The 19,873-nt window shown below is 39.1% G+C and overlaps 1 protein-coding gene across 3 annotated transcripts in view; it reads right to left on the bottom strand.

The window, feature by feature from the left end:
• Nucleotides 1-19,873, bottom strand: part of fgf14 (fibroblast growth factor 14) — a 110,787-nt gene that overhangs the window by 21,186 nt on the left and 69,728 nt on the right. For all 3 annotated transcript variants that reach the window (XM_054786483.1, XM_054786481.1, XM_054786482.1), the window contains exon 3: nucleotides 17,314-17,417. In XM_054786483.1, coding sequence (XP_054642458.1) covers nucleotides 17,314-17,417 — 104 coding nt within the window. The remainder of the gene's footprint in view (nucleotides 1-17,313; nucleotides 17,418-19,873) is intronic.

Here is a 19,873-nt window from a genome sequence, read left to right as displayed (position 1 = left end):
GGTGAAATAGCCGTCATATGTCTTCCTGTCGCGAGGAAGAAGTGCGGCGTTGGTGTTGTATCTCTCTCTAATTACCTTCACATCTGAGTTGGGCCTAACTCTCGTTCCCACCTTCACCCTCAACCTTGACTTTCCATGCCCGTTTAGTATCGAAAGTATACATTGTTTGGCATCACCTCAGCTAGCATTCTTGATTCTTGCGTTTTTATATTGGTTAAATTCACAGAAGTCTTTGATTTTGTTGTAGCAACTTGTTCAGTCGGCCTCATGGGTCTTGCACAAATGATGATGGAGCTAGCTGAGTATCTCTTCCGTCCTCCGTCCCCGCCTCAAAGTGGCAAAGACAAATGAATTGGGAAGCGTCACATCTCTCTCTGTGCTGTCGCCCATTCATCTCCAAGCAGAAGGTTCATAAAAGCATTTCCATATTGTCTGCCCCGCTACGGCTAAAAATAAAGCCAGTCATCATGCGTTAATCAAGGCGGTTTCGGCATTTGTGAAAGTCACACACTCGAATGGTTTGACAAAATTTTTTGGTTTTTAAAGTAAAAAAAAACACAAAGTAATTTAACAAAACTGCGCAGTTTCGGCTAGGCAAAAAGGAAATTGACTGTATTTGCAGTCAGGTTGGAAGAGCGGTATTATAATGTATTACAGTAAAACTTTTCTTAATGGAAATAATTAGGGATGTCCGATAATATCGGCCCACCAATATTATCGGCCCGATATTGGCATAAAAATATAGTATCGGTAGATATTGGTATCAGGTTTTTTCCCTATAATGAAAAATCAATTTTTAAAAAATGCTGTATAGATGGACATTTTAATGTTCACATGCCCAAGATGAGACCACCGTTTGTTCTTGATGCTCTTTGTCAGCACAGCCAACTCGTCCATCTTGTTAGGTAGTGAATTCACGTTTCCCATGATAATAGAAGGTACAGAAGACTTGAATATCCACTTCCTTCAAATTGAACAAAACAAGGGGTGACAGTTCCTTCGACAGACTTAATCAGCTCTACTTTTTCCTTAAACAGGAAGCAGGATGCACATTAATATGCAGCATCAACCGCTCACTCGCCATGGAAACAAAGAATTATTTATTATTGCTGCCACCATGCATTGACGATGATACATCCATGTTCTGACAATGTTTGATTTCTGAATGCAAAACAAAATAACTGTGAGGAATTATAACTGACTACATTTTCAGGACTTATCAGTTTGTATAGTCCCTACAATCACAGCTCAAAACATTAAAGTTAGCAGCAATGCTAGTGCCAACACAACACACCAACCCCGACTGACTCCAGATGAAAAAGCTCAAAAACGAACCGTCTAAATTTGCATCTACTCCCCGACAAACACTATTTGTGTTACGGCAGTGTGAAGAACTCAAGAACCATTGCTATCATTCATTAATAAATGATCACTGTTTTGGAGTTGAATACGGCCTATTATGAGTCCAAAAATATACATATTCGCACATTTTACATATTATTAGCCTAAATTAAGCATTTCCAAGCATAAAAATGAGGCTGTACTCCAAGTAAAACTCAAATTTGAATCCTAGATGACACTTCCTGTCCACACATCCGGAAGACATTCATTGAAACACACACAAGCATGTGTCTTATTTATGTCTTAAATGGGTTATTTTCTCTGATTATATCTACTATATTGGGTAATATGAGTGTATGGGGTGTTATTCTATGTCTAGAGGACTCTCATATTAAAAAACTGTATGTGGAAGGTCATACACAGGGTTGAGATTTCTTTGAAAAATCCGTCCGTAAATTCACAAATTCACCACAGGAGCTCTGTTAGATGAGAGTATAAAATATCATATGAAAACAGAAGAGCCCAAATAAAAATATACACAAAGGGGGGAAAACGATGTCAGCAAACTGGCAAAGTTTAAAAAAATCACCCATTCTCCTCATGTCTCTGGTCAAAGCCACAAATAAATGTGCAACCAAGGGCTAATTTCAGTTTGGTTATGTCGACAACCGCTTGTGCCGACGTGAGTCAGCCAGTGTGACTTAAACAGGTTTCGCTGTAGTCCAATGAATGTATTCCACAACATGGTCTGTCTAAAATAAAACAGCACCTGACAATGTGTCACCATTTTCTGGTAGAAAAAGGGCAACTGAAAGCTCTGACACCTTATGGGTGTTTGGTCACCTGAAGCACTTAAGTGTTCGATAAAAGTTTCCCTCAAGTGCAACATTCCCCTTTTTACACTGGCCCAGAGCAGCTCGACTGACTCATCCGACACAAATACACTTGCACAACAAGAAATGTCTCAACCGGAGACCCATTTGAGGTCAAATTTATGTGTTTTGTACTTCAAATTGGGTTCTACTTCAAAGAGCGGCTATTTAAAATGCAGATTAGAGCGCCTGTGGACTTTTAATAGATCGACTTAGTAGTTCAAATTACCTGCGTTAATCCTTTACTGCCTTTAATGAATAAGATTGCAGGATTTGATCACAAAAAGACTGTTGTCCTTCCTCCCTCTCCCTTTTCTCTGTCTCCTGAAAGCAGCCAAGGCACTCAGTATGTCTTAGTGTGTCGAGGACACAAGAGGATTCCCCGTTACAGACGAAATACCTCAGAGGAGATGAGGTTCTTTCTCCTTCTTCCCCACTCTGAAACACCGTAGCCGTGGCCTGTGCAATGTGATGTACACAAAAAATAATAATAGGAGTGTAGAAGTGACTATTTGGGTCTTATTTAATGTAAAAAGAAGTCATGAACAGGTTTTCGATGCTCTAACTACGAAAATATTCAGTTTGTTAATATTGAATCCTACTTCTGCAACCAATTAGCCGCAATAAATGACTTTTTTAATGCATCATTTAGTCATGGTAGTCAGTACTTCAGTACTTCAGTTTCACATTGCATCAAAGAAATTCTGGGGGATCCCCCGTCGTTGCTTTAAGGATTGGATGTTTTTTGTTGTCATATCACTTCAATCACTCAAGGCATATAACAGAAGTTATTACAGTTTGATGGGCAATGGTGGTCATTTCCTGTCACCACTGGGTGGCGCAAGGTCACACTGAGGAAAGTAATGTCTCGATCTTCTCCGGTCGGGATGTTGGTCATGCACAGAAATTATGGTCAAAATCAGAGCTTATGGGTCCGAGTTATGAGTGTTTATGGCGAGCTTCAAACACACCCCGTGGTGAAAATGTCTTCACAATTTATCATCACACACCTGTGAACTATATCCAGTGAAATGTTGGTGGTGGCAGAGTGAATTCCCTTGAGGGAATGCATTCAGGTACTACCCCTGAAAAGCACCAAAAATCACCTCTATTAACCAAAATGGCCGACTTCCTGTTTGTTTTTGGGCGTGGGTCCTTGAGACTTTTTCATGCATTCTGCCATGTTAGACACACATCAAATTGTGCCTCGACCAGTGAAATTGGTGCCACCGGAGGAGCTAATGCGTTAGGTCTCGAGGGGTCGAGAGTTGAGTTATGAGAGTTTCGTGTTTGATGGGGAAACGTCAAATTTTGCTCCACCCACACCCTACGTGATATCATGAATTTCTATGTACCTCAGTGGTTACATATAGAGCACACATGGCAGGGTAAAACCTGGAAACATCTCTCAGCGGAAATGCATACCTTGGCATAAATGGCCAAGAGCTACAGTATATATACTGTACAGTATATATATATATATATACTTACGCCTGACACAAGTTCCAATAAGTTCCATCAGTGAGCAGTGACAGCCACCTGTTCTGTTGCCTGTGTATAAAGTATTATAACTTTTTTCCTGAATGTAATTTCCAATTACAACCAACTATAACTCCAAATTACAACTTTATTTGTTGTTTTATTTGTTCCTCATAATATTACAACCTTTAAAAAAAGAATGTCTTTAATATTTAAACGTTATGCTACTAAAATGGTTTTAAAATAAAATAATTAAAATAAAATCATTATTTTTCCTCATAACAATACTATGTTATTTTTTGTCAAATTCCCATTTTATTATTGTAAAATGTCTGCTGATTTTTCCATTTCCTGTTTTTTTTTTTCCTTTTGTAGTTTTCTTGTTAAATTATATTTTTAGAATGTGCCACGGGCCAATAAAAAAACAGCTCCGGGCCGCACTTTGGACACCTCTCTTGTACTCTGTCCAATCACTATGTCCCATGTCCATATTGCCATGCTATCAAAACAGTAAAAAGCCACAATCGTTGCAATTTATCATCACCCATCTGTTCACTATCGCCGGTTCAATTTTGGTGGCGGTAGAATGAACTCGTTCGGAGCGCTACGTTCAGATTCGGCACCTGGAAAGTCCAAATTCCATGAAAAATTGTGCATTCTTAGCAAAATGACTTACTACTTGTGTTTTTTGTGGCGTTTCATGTGTCCTGTCGTGATGAACATGAGTCCGCAGCTCATTTTCTCTTGGTTCCCGGCACATTTAAAAAATACAATTTCTGCCAAAATTTAGAAAAGCTGTCATGTAAAGAGACGCTGACATGCAGGGTGTATTTTTTCTTTAAATATATATAACTTCTTAGCATAGTGGATTGGTTTTAGCCTTTTTTACACAATGAAACATTTAAAAATGACTCGCTGCATCCTTTGAGTTTTCAGTATGCAGCCCTTGGTGGACACCCCTGCCATAGATGTAAAGAGTCAGTCTCGATAACCTTCTGGCCTCTCTTTACATCCAACTCGCTGACAGCGCATATTTGAGAGAACATACTTTCATGTGTTAAGAGTATTTCTGAAGCACTCTCACAATTATTGATTATTTGCATCTCCAGGGTAGGAGAGGACCTTTCATAAAATGTTACTTTCATTTCTGCCTGGTAAAAAAGAAAGAAGGATGCCTGTGGAGAAGGGTCGGAAAAAAAGAAATAGAGAGATAGCTATTACATATCGGCAGGCGACTGAAACACTGTGGACTTTTCTGTCACAGTGAAAGAATCCCCATCCTTCACACACCCACTCTTTGATCCAAGCAACAGCATGAACAAGACGGCATAATAACACAAAGCCCCCCTCTAAGGCTGTGGTAAATAAAAACACACGCTTGTAGCAGCAAGGATGCACAAAAATGATTCCTGCATAAGCTATAATATATTCATTCTTGGCAATGTCGAAGAAACACCAGGTCATCATATAGATAGTACACAGTATATGCAGTAGAGTAGTGCTATAACACCATCAATGGAAATAATTTGCTGTGAATGTAAAAAAATCAATCAATCAATCAATCAATTAAAACATTACCTTAAACTATAGCCGGGGCGTTTATTTACTTGGGTTTCAAAGAGGACGGGGTTTTAATTGGAGAGAGTTATTTGTTAAAATAAAAAAAGTACTAAGTCATTTTCACAATAACCCTGAGGTGTGCTTTTTATTTACTTTCAACTGCTATAAATAGGGGTGTCAAGGGACACGAGAGAACACACAAGATTGGGTCTCCGAGAATAAAGTATTAACAAATAATTGTCCAGATGATAGCATGAGAAGTAGTGTCAAGACAGAAGATTTATGAAGGTTTATGGCCAACAAATGGACAAACATTGTGTTTATTCTAATATAGCATAGCAAAATCTCTGATGTCTGTTTATGTTTCCTTCAAACCTTTGCTATGCTAGTTTCAGTTATCGTCAAAAGGACGTTATTGTCACTTCACCTTGACTGCTGCAGTAAGAGCAAGCACTCCCAGCAAGCTCATTTTTAAAGACCCTTGTTGTGTCCTAATTGCCTTCCTATTGCATGAATGTCAAGCACCGCACAAATACAAATTGCACACTCGTTGCCTCGAGAGCAGCGTTAATCTGCGAGTGAGTCGCAGCAGCTTGTAACGCAGCAGCAAGTAGTCTCCAGACATTAATTGGATGTGAATCACTTGGGAGGATGTCCTCACAAGTATTTACTGTAGTACAGTGGTTCCAAACTTTTCACAGTCGCGTACCCCTTGAGACATCTGAGTGTACCCCCGACTCCTGCACACTTAAAAAACATAAAGCACACAGTGAAACATCTTTGATAAGTTATTAAATATTACGTATTATGACATTATATTTTTAAAAAATATTCGTCTTATTTTTTAAATGCAAACATATTAATAATTTGAAATGGAGAAGGTTTTAGAGGGGTAAGATATCTCCTGGCAGGTTTGTCTTCTGTTTGTTGAATTTATTTATAACAAGTGGTGACAAGCTGTGGTAAGATGTGGTGAACTGTGATCTTTATGCTCTTTTGCTGTGCTTTGTCTGCAACAACATTGTAATAATCAGCACAATGCAACTAATGTTGTACCTAAACGTAATAATTATAAATAATTATGAACACAAAGACACATAATATACAGAAGCAATAAGGAAATGAATTCAATATTTGGTTTATTACTGAGACAAACAGACATACGAGCACATATAGTATGAGATTAAGCACCATGAAAATGCGCAGCAGCACAGAGCTAACATTATTAAACCTAACCTCTGTGCATTAACGCACAGCATGAACATTTGTGAACAAGGATGAGGTGAAAGGAAGACTGGAAAATACACGTCTGTCTGTGTGCAGCCGCGGAGAACGTCATACACAGAAGTCATACACTCATGTAGTCAAGCCGCTTTTCATTTTTATTCACGTACCCCCTATGGCAATCTGCGTACCCCACTTTGGGAACCTAGATTGTAGTAGGATTGTGCTCTAAGTGGTAGAAACAGACATTTGTAAGGCATACAGTCGTCTCTCGAAATATTGCGGTTTGATTATTGCTCCCACTGCTTTTCTGAAATGAATTATTAAATGATCGCTGTTTTGTGATAGACTATGGTCTATTATTATTAAAAACACATTGATGTAGTCCGGCCACTAGGCAGCAGTAGTAACACAAAACACTGAGACATGACTTTACATTACATTACCTGAACATTGCATGAAGTCATGAAGTCAGCTATGGCATGTCTGACATGACAGAGTGAAAAAATGACCTCCTCCCATTTCGTGAGAAATACGAGTGGTATGTTTTTGGCTTCTTAAGTGTAAGAGGCTAACTGGTTAGCTCGCTAGCTTGATAGCTTGCTAGGTTGATACCTAATGTGTGGAAGTGGTAGGTTTTTGTTAGCTTTTTGCTAGCTTGTTAGCCTTGAATATATTTCTTCTACATTTAAGAAACCAAAAACTTACCACTTCCACACGGGATGCGAGGAGATCTGCAGCGTAAGAGTTGCAATGTGGTGTATAAAATAAATAGTAGGAGTGTAAAGGTGACTATAGGGGTGTTATTTCATGTCTTCAGGGCTCTAATAATGTTTAAAAAATGTATTTAAAAAGTCATAAACAGGTTTTCTATGCTCTAACTACAAAAATATTGTGTTTATTACCATTGAATCCTACAATATATTGCGGAAATTCATTTAACGGGGACAACTGTGTTTTATTCCGTGATATTCCTGCCGACACATCTAGCCATTACAATTCTGCACGTGATGGAAGCTTTTCTACAAATAAAGTGAGAGAATACTGAATGATAGACGGACAGGAACAGGAACAAGCCATTAATGACAAATGTATCTGTGTTGAATGTGGATTTATTGTTCAGAGAGAGCAGGTGTAAAACAAATACCACCACTTCAGAGCACAGAGCTCGACTTTAAACCTGTGAAGTACTTTTCCCAATCATCGGAAGGAGTTAAACAGGTGAAGGTCTCTATTCTTGTCACTGGTCGGCAGTTTAGACGCCTACCACTAACCGTGTTGTTCATTAATGCATGAGGCCGCCCTCCCTGCAGCCCTCCTGACCCAAACTCTCTCTGACACGGCATTAAAGGCAGCAGAGAGCAACACTTTGGAAAATAATGAGCAACACCATCAGGGCTGTACCCCTGGCACCCCACCCCACCCCACTGATGGGATGGTACTTCACTTCTGTTAAAATATTATGGTCTGCACACCTTCTTTACGTGTTTTTGAGTCCACTGCATGGATTTGTTGTACAGATGTGCTAACAGAATACACAGGGACCCATTAGGACCACTGAACATTTAATTAAGCCCAAAGTGATCTATTTAAAAGACTATCATTTTTATTTAAATGTAATCTTGTGCACTGAGCCCTCAATTGCAATACAGTAGAACCAGTTTCAGTCGACATCCCAGATTGGATTAGATTAATAGCAAGAAGAACACGTTGGACCAGGACTAATGAGTTGGTCCACATAGATGGATTGTCAACATAAGTGGGACTGACCTCTGTACTGGGTTACAATTTATGCTACGTTCAATTTATGACTTTAATCGGCACAAACGAGAATGAAGAAGAAATTTGGATGACTTCAGTACTGTGAGACATTTGAATGTGCCATGTTGAATGTCTAATCACTACCACACGTGTTACTTACTCTTCCTTTTTATAAGTTCATTGGGCCTCATTCACGAAACGTTCTTACGCACAAATGTGTTCTTAAAGCCTTCTTACGAAGATTTTTGGCATTCATGAAACGTGTTCTGAACTCACAGTTCTTAGAGCTAACAACAAATTCTACGAACGCTCAGGAGGACTCTTACGCACAAACAAAGCTTGCACTTTCAATGCGCAATCGCCCTCATGATGGATTTTGCAACCTGATCCCAAAAAAGTAGTGCAAATAAAATATCCCAACAATTATTTATCATCAAAACAACTAAAATATACTCCATGGACAAATATATATTCAAATCCCAATTCATCAAAAAAAAAAAAAGGCTGGCTGGATGTGCGCTGCGCAGAGAGAGAATGTAAAGGGACCATTAGATTTATTTGCTGAAAGCGACGAATATTTGATGTCCCGCTTCAGGCTTCAGGCTTCCCTCTCTGTTCTTGCAGGTGTGCAGGATCATCAGAATAACATCACAATGAAACGTGGTGTGCCTATTGCGTACGTAGCACCCCCAGATAACGACATGCGCCCCTAGCCACGTCTTGAGCCAGAGCACGGGGCTGCTGTATTAATTAGGCAGTGTCTAATCAAATTTAACGACAGAAAAAATAAATTGTCACACACAAACTATGTATTTTGACTTTATTTTTCCATCATGATTGTGTAAATATTTTCTAGAGTTTCCGAAATGGTTTGGTTTCTGATTGATGGCGCACCTCCCGTTTCCTCCAGATCCCTCCGGTGCAGTCCAATCTTTTTTTTTTAGTCTATTTTAAGTCAAAACACTTCTTTTTAACCTCTGCGGTGGTGCGTTTCTCCGTGGAAACGGCATTTATGTTTCCTGCAATGGTGCTCCATGCCGACTCTTTTTGGATGGCCTGATGACCGGTGGATACACGTGAAAATAAGGTGGTCTTGTGTTCGGTCACTCCTTGTAAAAGCACCTCTATTTCAGTAGAATTGAAGTTTTTCTTTCGTTTGTTGTCCAGCTGCTTCTCAGTCTTGCCCTTGCGCGTTGCCATCTCCGCCTCCAGCTGCCATTTTTGACCTTATATAGGAAATAATAGGCGGTGACCTATGCAAATTAGGCCTTACATGCACGGGCATCGCAGTTGGCATTCATCAACCTAAGAACACCGGTGCAAACGATTATCCCTACTTAAGAACGTGTCGTGAATGTGGCGCAGTTTCCAACCCACGCCTTCTTAAGTACAGTTCTTAAGAAGACTTTTAAGAAGATGTTCGTGAATGAGGCCCATTGTTATTACTCACCTATTCTCAAACTATGTTTTGTTATGATGATTTCATATTATTTGTTAGGACTGTCAAATCAAGTAGTTACGGTGACAAGAAATTTAACTAAACTTGAAACTTGACTACTATTTTTTCCACTATTTATCACATTATTACATTATCTCATTATTGTTGGTATATTCAACAAGAAAAGTGTATTTGGAATACAGAAATTGAACAAATGTATTGCAACTGATGTAAAATGGATGGGGGGTAGAATTAAATAAGCATGTATTCCAATGTACCCTGTATGCATGTTGAAATACATTAAACCATTACCATCAATAAAAATGATTTTTGTGCAACTGTAATGGCAAATTTGCCATCAACACCACTTAAACAGGTTCACGCAAAGCCATCTGTTAGGCACTGACACCACAAAACACACACACACACACACACACACACACACCACTGGAGGTGGCGTATGTGGAGGTGCTATACTTGTGTGAAGCTGTGAATTTACATCGATGCTCTACGTATGCTGCTAGAACCTAAAGTAAGTGTCGGCACCAACACCTCGCTTCTCCTACACTAGCACTGTCTAGTTGTTTGGCTTGTTCACTCACAGCCAATCAAAACACTCCCAGGGGAATCTGGAAGTTTCCTATTGATTGGATGTGTCAGGACAGCAGGAAGTAAATAAAAACAAGCTGTTGTCTTGAAAGCAATTGTCAAGGTCCGACAAGTATTTTATGTCACATGAGACGCTGATCTGGCTGGCCTCTATTTGTCCATGTCTGACAAGACAAGTTCACACAAAGATGCCGCAAAATTGCCACATCAGAGGCATATTTGTTGGGTAGGGGCAATTGTTTTCAACACAACAGGGTGTAGGAAGGGAGTCTTAGTTGTTAAACTTGCTAAATACCCTGACATACAGGTGGCATCCTGCTTAGCTCTGACACTACCGACAAAGGCAGAACATTACTGGGTTTACGTAAGCCCCTTTCAAACAGATTTGCCGCAAAATTGCCAAATCAGAACCACACTTGTTAGATGATGACAACACAACAGTGTAGCAAAATACCCTCACTCACAGGTAGCACCATACTTAGGTCTGACTCTACGACAGAAAACTGCCACATCAGAGTCAGCCAGCAGCAATTTCTTTCAACGTAGCAGGGTAGAAGAAGTGAGTCTCTCTCTTCTCTCTCTGGTGGTATAGCAGAATACCCTTTCACCCAGGTGGCACCCACTAAGGTGTGACATTACTACTCCAAAAGGCAGAACATTTCCCGCAAAATTGCCACATTGAAGTCAGACAGCAACAACGGCTTTCAACACAGCAGGGCAGGAGAAATGAGTATCTGGTGGTAAAGCTGAATACCCTTTCACACAGGTGGGCATCCCACCTGTTGCTCCACTGATACTACCTCAGAAGCTGGCAAATTTAGGGGGTTAGCTCCTGTGTCGCTGTTCAGTGTGAAAAGCATCGGAATTCCCAGCTGTTGTGTGAAAGGGGTCATAGTCTCCTTATTGTCTGTGCCGTTTGTACAGGACAGCAAGGCAGAAAAATTGCAGATTTTACAAGCAGTGTGAAAAGTGCTCAAGAAAATACGATGGCAAGAGAAATTCTTAGGCATTTTGCTGCTCAGTAGCATTTGTGTGAACTAGGGATGCTCCGATCAATCAGCCACCAGTATTGGCCGATTCCGTAAAAAACGTGATTGGTATACGCCGATAAATGCCTTTCAAAGACGATCACAAAAAACGATCACCTGTGGCTCGTACTATTACACCTTGCAGACTCAGACAACGCTGCGTGCAGTGTAGCGTGCCCCTCTGTCAGTAGTGTTGCCAACCATCTCTTGAAAAACGTAATCTTCCCGTATTTATAAACAAAATGACGCATCCCGTACTGAGGTGATAAAGAGCACACTTTGTCCCGTATTGCCGAGAGAATGAAAACTAGTCATGTAAAATATCAGTGGCTTCAGTTTGACAGCTTGCCACAGGCTACACCAATCGATGCCAGCGTGTCTGATCACTCCCCTAACAAACCTATTTTCGTTTGACTTTTCTGGCATCTTTGTTTACGCTTTGCCCAGCTGTCACTCAGTCTTACATTGGCAGCGGCTCGCTAGCTAGCTAGACTTACCCACGTAGCTACACATGTGACTTCTTACCAAAGTGTCTTTGTTTTTAAAACAAACAAGCAATGCAGTTCGTTTGGAGCTCGTTTTTGTCCCACGGGGATGCTACAAGTGGATCTCACGTTCATGGGGTACATTCTAAATTTTTCAAGTTCCACTGAACAACTTTGCTCTCTTATATGTCATTATACTAATTATGTCTTTTCCTCAAAACACTATTTGTGTGTCATTGTTTAATGAACATAAACAGTGTGTCTAGCTGATACTGATACTATATACTGACAGTCTATTTTTTAATATTAATCTATTTGCCAGGAGCCCTTGGAATTGAATCTCTATCTTTTGGCTTTCACAAAGAAATTCAGTACACAAATGTGATCCTTAAATAAAGAAGCGGTTTTCGGTTTTCGGGCTTTAGTGAAGTCATCCTTGTAGAAACTCCTGGGAGAATCCCAAAGGGAATGTGGGATTGAGCTGGCGAGGATAAATTAGCCAGATTGGCTCGGATAGAAAAGCGGCAGTCCAACAAACCAGCTCTCCTTTTGTTCCGAGGTGCTTCCTTTGTGCTCTGCTTTGATAGCATCTCCACACGGCGCCTTGAGGGCCTCGCACACAAAGGAATATGATACATGGACTCGCCATTATTCAAGCCTGTCATCACCCTGAAAGACTTTTTTCTTCTGCTTTGCTTTAATTTGTGAGTCACTTCTGGTCTTGTGCGCATGAGGCTGTACCTGGTTAAAAACGTTATCCACCAACATGTTTAGCAGCACGAACACAACCTTCAAATGTGATTGCACTACCATCAAACGGGACTAATAGGTAAGAAGAAGCATGTCGACAAAACCATAATGGCAGGAAAGCTTCCTTACACAGGACAAGGAGGGGGATGAAGGAGTGAGAGTCTCACAAGGCTTCCATTACCAGACTAAAAAGGCCTTGTGGAGTGGGCGGCTGATCACAACCTCCATTAGCACGCAGAGAAGAAGAAACAAGCGGCGAAAAAGAACACAACGCTCCCAACTCAATGAGAGCCACTTGAAACGGCGCCCATCTCGTCCAGAGGCTATCGTGGCCAAATCAACATGTTGAAAAGAGGCTCATGCTAGTAAAATGTCTAACATCACCTGATTTTACATGTTTTTTTTTTTTCTTTTTCTAAATCATTGAGCATTTTGTTTCTGCAATGCAATTATCACCTTGTAAATATTATTATTATTATTATTATTTGAAACAGCTTCCCTTGATTGGAGCCAGCCATGAACAACCAATATAGCACCTCTATGTCAGCATTGGGAGTTGTGCAAGTGTTGCAGACCTTTATTAAAGCTGTGTAACGCTACATTCAAGGTCTTCTGGGAAATAGGATATATTCCATTTGGAGCTTATCAAGGTATGACCTCAAAGTGATAAAGTTGAAAGTAAAGACATAACATGGCTGAGGACCTCCTTTTATGTACACTTTTATGTCCATATTAGTGTCCGACTGATACAGATTTTTTGGGGTCAATACCGACATTGGGGGTTGAAAAAGTATCGGCTGATATCCGATGTTTTGACCGATAACCGATATATTGGCCGATATATGAAATAAGAGCATTGATATACACAGGATATATACTATACATGAACATAAATTCTTATAAAACCCAAATTATAATTCAACACAAAGAAGCAGAAGACTACTAAATTAAAATTAGAAACTTTAATTGATAAGACTGTCAACATAAGAACATGCCTCTTTGTGATTCACTTTTAGGTGTTGCCACATATTTGCTTTGCTGATGCTGGACGCCTGGCTAACTTGCGCACTGCTGATGTTGTATCTAACGTAACGCCTGTTGAGTATTATGTCAAGTGTGTCCACAAATTACTCTTCCCCTCTGCCTGTCAAATGAAAATAGATACATTTAGTGCATTTTGGTTATTGGCCTAGAATTTGATACTTTCGCTGACCATTTTAAAATAAAAAGAAAGTGATAATACATTAGCTAAAGTGGGGTGGTTTTAAACTAATACATGATGTGTTTATAAAAGGCTTATTCACAAAAACATCTTACAATATCAATTAGCCATATTTAGTGGCTATTGAAAAGTTCTATCTGCAGCCACTGGGTATTTGCAAAAAAAAAAGTTACAAACAAAATAAGAAATAATCAAAAAATGCATCACGTTACTAAATACAAGGAACTAAACTACATTTAATGTAACAATGTGGCCGCATTCAAAAGATGAAATATATCAAATTACAACTTAACACAATACTTGGAACATTTTCAAAATGATTTTAATAAAGACATTAATTTGTGAATGTATGAGCCCCTGGAAATGCTGCATGGAAGTATTAAATGAAGTGGGAGGCTGTGTCTACATGCATATATCTTCATTTCACTTAAAAATGCTGTATAATAGTCTTAGATAATGGTGGACAATGTGAATTAACATTTGCATCTATCATTGTTTATGCAACTTACACGACGTTAAAACACTGCAATACGCTCTCCAGAACTTGCGTGAAAAAAACTAGAATGTTCTCCTTGACGGTCCCTGACGGCGTGGGACTAAAGTGCAGTGTCGTATTGTTTTACAAAGTCACAGCTTACCATGGTATACTGTATGAAATGAAGTTTCTTTCTGCGTTTCTCCAGTTGTCTCCTTCTGCAGCCACTCGCTGCTCTGAGTGTGCGTGAGGTGGGCGGTACTCGAGTACTCAAGTACTCGAGCAAGGACCAGCACAGAGAGACACACAGGAAGGGAGCGACAGAATCTCCACGCAGCAAAAAAAAAAGTTAATATATCGGTTACATATGCACCGATATTGATCGGTGAAATAAACAGCCCGATTAATCGGCCGGCTGATAAATTGGTCGGGCTCTGGTCCATATTGTTTATTATGTTTCCTTTTATTTGTGGTACTTGATATTTTTCTGTTTTGTATTTCCCTTTGGACTAATCATTAATTAGTCATCTAATATGGATAACTACCGGACATCAACCAATCAATCAACAGTCTGATGTTGGAATCATTCCATTTGAATGGGTTGAATTTGAGCTTCACTGTTTTTGCCGACTTTCTGATGGCTTTGGTTTAAGTCTACATATTAATTTAATACCAAATTGAAGAGGAAAGTTTAACAACCACGATAAAGCAGTATCCAAAGTACAAAAATACACACAACCAATCATACAGCCTAATTTTCGGGGGGAATTCCCACTCATTGACAGGTTTTCACCACTGGGCCGTGCGAGGTTTGGAACACCGATTTAAATGAAATCTTCAAGATTAAACAATCTTAATGCACAAAATAATCATCAAATGTATTTTTTCATAGGATGCACACAGAACACCTTTCTGCATCGTGCGTCGTGAGGCATTCAGGCGCACCCGTCATTGTGAGTGGTAAGTGATAATTGTTTTTAATTTTTATTCACGTACCAACATTACAATCGGTGTACCCATGGGGGTACGCGTACCTCACTTTGGGAACCCAGGCTATAAAGTATCTCGTGCCAGAAGATCTCAGATTAAAACGTGACAAGATTTCTCGTTCAGAAATCAAATGTCTCATTGACACTAGGCCTGGAACGACAACACATTCATTAATCACACAAGAAATGAGAATGAACTCGATAATTTTGCCCGCCTTACTATGTTGCCATGTGCATGTGTGTCTGTTTTCCTAGTCTCTCGCCTCCAAAAAGGCAGGAAGTGTGCATTGGTTTGACCACCTTAACGCGTTTGTTCCACAGAACAACGGCACGAACGGAGTGAGCCCTTTATTAGTCAAACAGTCTCTTTGTCTCAGTGAGTGGAGACGCCGCTAGCATACACATAGAGTGCAGAAAATTATAACGTAGTAGAAATTATATTATTAGATTGCAATACATTGTTATATATTTTTTATGTTTTCATTGTACTTTTCTTAAAAGTAATGTTAAAATCTCGTCTTGTCTCGTTCTCGTAGACACAGTCTCGTGTGTCTAGTGACTCCCCTACTTTGTTACTGGGGTGTTACGAGACACCCACGAGATGAGACGATGCATGAAATTGGGTCAGTGAGAACAACACGAGATGAGATTCGCGCTCATTTGAACAAAAGTACAGTGAAAAGCTATGACTGGACAAAGAAACTTTTATCAATAAAATCCATGCAGGTACATTTGAAATATTTACTGTTCCACAAATTGGCGCTAAACAATATTATTAGTAATATATAGTAATATATAATAATAATAATACAGTATATCATAATATTGCTGTATTTCCTTTAATATGTCATTTTTCAGCATTCCTTGAAATGCTGGCTTTTTAACTGCAGCATTTCTTTTGCAATGACTTTCTGTGAACACACACCATTGTGCGCTATTCCATTTGCATTTACTTTGCCGACCAAACGTCTCAGTGAGTGCTGACTGTCAGAACGAAGGCTCTGCATCTCAATGCGTTTTTTTTCCCAGATGGAAAAACTGGGCCAGGTGGATATGTTTGAAGTAGCCAAGTTTGTTTTATTGCCTTTTATGTTGCTACCACTTCCCAGTAAATTCAGATACTGTCTCGTTGGCGTTGATGGGCTCACCTTGCTCATTAATATTCCCACACGAGGGCCGTGGCAGTTGGCTTTATAAGCATCTTTTCCCCTCATGATTTCTACAACGTTACCTTGCATTGCTCCTCACGAGGCTACATTCTTTTTCATGTATGTATGCCAGCAGCCCCGCCTCCGCCACACAGACAAAATGACTGTATGACTGACAAGCAGTCTCACTCTGTTCGCCGATGTTCTATGAAGCGTGGAAGTGCTGAAGCAATGTACAGAGTGAACCTTCTTCCTGCGGTTTGGAGGCAAAAGATGAGGAATATATGGAGGCCGGCAAAATTATCAAATTCATTTTCAATTTATCGTGAGATTAATTTTAATTGTATTTTGTGTGATTGTATTTCGATTAGATTTTTGAACATGTTTGGAAAAATAAAGACCATAAAAAAATTACAAAATAGACAAAAATAATTAATAAATGGAAAAAAATCTTGAATATATTTATTTATTTCATGTCAAAGTTATTTTTTATTCATGTATAAGTCATTAAAACAAATACAATCAATCATTTTAATTACTAAATTGGCCAAGAAATAAATATTTCCCATAGAGTAATTCCAGATTACATTTCATATAACAAACTAAAAAAATTAACATATGCATTAAATGTATAAATGACATACAAATAAAGTACAATAGCAGTTGTACTAGTTCACAGTTTAATCAATTTTATTTAATTGAGTTGGCTTTATATTTACTTAATTTTGGCAAAAAAAAAGAGCCATAATCCATTCCAACATTCCAAGTTCGCCATGCAAAACTGAAGCACTTTTTAAGCGCACATGTCAACACAAACATTTTTTCCTCAGTGTACTTTTTGTAGGTATAAACCAAACTAACTGAATCGGATTATGCATGTTTACATGTCGACCACCACAAATAAATAGAACAACAATATGTTTTGTACTCACGGATGTGTAGAGATGACCCTCCCCGTTCATGGCGATGTACAAGCCCGTCTTCACAGACTGAATGGCGACGACGCGGAGGCCCACGGGAATAAGGTTGAACAAAGCTGAAAGATAACAATATGATCATCAAGCACCTGACCACGACACCACATGTTGGCCTCAGATGTAGGAAAACAGTGTATCGTCCACATGCAGCTCATGGACTCCCTGTAAAAGTGCTAATGAAAAGGTTGATGTTGTATCTGGGGCCCATCATGGCTGCATGGTGGATTTTAATAGGCCTGTAGTTTGCTGGTAATGAACTCTGCTTGCAACAGAAACCTATCTGGCCTGGGACATTAAATGTGTTGTATGGAGGACGTTTTAAAAAGGCCGCACAAAATTGGTGTTGGCTTTGGTTTATCAGCAAAACTGGAGATCTGGTTGTTAGGTGGCTTCTGGACCATAAAAACTAATTAAATTATTCTTTCACTTGTATGACAGGAGTGTAAAAGTGTTCCATTATAATGTGCCTGTACAGTTCATAAAGCTTTTATGATGGCCACAGTTTGACCCTAGACTTCCAATATTTTTAAATAAAAATCCCACAGAAACTAAATGAAAAACATAAAAACCTTGGTTATCGTACACCCCGACTAGCACATTTTTCTGTTACCATCAAAAATTTATGTGTTGCCAGTGGCAACACAACATTTTGGCATGACTACTATTTTGATGAAAAATATACCGAATGAAGTTGACGAGCTGCCCCTCGAAGGGTTTGCTTACTAGGTGTTAGCTGAGAGCTGCGCCTTTGCCGACGTCATTTGGGAAACGCCCCTCTTCTAAGGAGTTGAGACCAAAATGGCGCCCGCCACGTACAAATATGTCATTTTTATGAATTTAACGTTTCTTTTCAGAAAACGAACATAGAACATAATTACAAACAATATAGAACATATTTAAGCAACGTTAAAAAATTATGTCAGTGACCCTTGAAAAAATGTATAACTACTTAGCTACATACATTCCAGCATATAAACTGGACCCACAAAATTTTGAGGAAAAAGCAGATTTGTACACCGGATTAAAAGCCGCAAATGTTTACGTCATAAAAAGGCATATTGTGGCATGCATGAGTCTTTGAGCTCTTCAGTTGACTGACGCCGATCATGAGCTATGAAAAAAATTACGACAAGCTTGTCAACCCATTGCAGGGGGTCATTACTCAATATGAGTCATCCTGCAAAAGAACGCTACACTCATCACACAGCAATTTCACACTCAATCGGTACCTAGAAAATGTACAACACAAGTACCAATACAAGTTTAAAAATTTTAAAAACAACTATTTTAATGTTTTCCCATAATGCAATGCGAACCAAAGTATTTCATTGGAGGACAAGCAGCATGGAAAATGGATGGATGAATGGATGGATGGATGGATGGCATTGCAATGCTTCCTCTGTCCACCAGAGGGAGCTCAGAACCCAGAAGGAGGCTGACATCATCCGAGCACCCCGGCAGGCACCAATGAATGCTTTGTCTGGCAAAACGTTAACGTTGTTTTTTTTTTCCATTTTAAACTCCTATTGGCACTTGTATATTTCGTAGGTACCTTTTGGGTGTTAAGTTGCTGTGTGATGAGTTTAGCGTTCTTTGTAAGATGACACCGTGAGTCAGACTGTCATATTGAGTAATGACCTCCTGTGATTTCCAATGGGTTGACAAGCTTGTTGAGAGTTCAGTGATAGCTCATGATTGCTCCTGCCAAAGAAAGAACTACCGCTACCTCACTGACTCGCGAGCAGCACAGTATTTAAACGATTAGTAGCAGTTCTGAAGTAAAGGAGATGTCACAAGATTAGAACTTAGCCATAAATTAGCCACAAGCCACAGGGTTCAAATTTTAAGAAAAAAGCAGTGGCTTATACACCGGAATTTACAGTACATTATAATTATACAATCATTCTAAATAATTGGTTTTATTGTATCGTATTGCACTTTTTTTCCTTCTAATTGTACAGATTTGCATATCATTGTGTGCTTTTGCCAAAATGTCAATATTGTGTGTTTATATTGTGTTTATGTATTTTATACTTTACTATATTTATTTATCCTTCTGTGATACGTGTTTTTTGCATGTTTTTACATGTTTTTTTGAGTATTACTTAAATATTTTCAATCTAAATATTATTATTACTATTATTAAATATCCCAACTTTTCATATAGTATAGTATTTACAAAGCTGTAAAAACTTAACAACGGCAATTTAGAAATGGCAACAAATCTCTCTTTGTCATTTTAAATAAATATATCTTATTGGGCCTTTTTAACCTATGTGAAGTGACATGTGCCACATCTCCTCAAGCTGTCAGGCTAATGTGAAGTGTCGCACTGAAGCAGCTAGCCCAGAGCTGTGTCATATCGAGGTTATTAATACCCACATTTTTTTTCCTCCTTAGTCTTGTTTCCTGGATGACTGTGTGGTTTGAAAGTTTCAACACTTGTTCACATAAATCTAAGCTGTGGAAGAGTCTAGCTCATTTGCAGCCGAAATGGATCGTTATTAATGCTAAT

The sequence above is a fragment of the Dunckerocampus dactyliophorus genome, chromosome 9 (genome assembly GCF_027744805.1).
Source record: "Dunckerocampus dactyliophorus isolate RoL2022-P2 chromosome 9, RoL_Ddac_1.1, whole genome shotgun sequence".
In the NCBI taxonomy this organism is placed as follows: Eukaryota; Metazoa; Chordata; class Actinopteri; order Syngnathiformes; family Syngnathidae; genus Dunckerocampus; species Dunckerocampus dactyliophorus.
The sequence above is the reverse complement of the archived record's forward strand: the minus strand, read 5'-3'. Positions and strand labels throughout refer to the sequence as shown.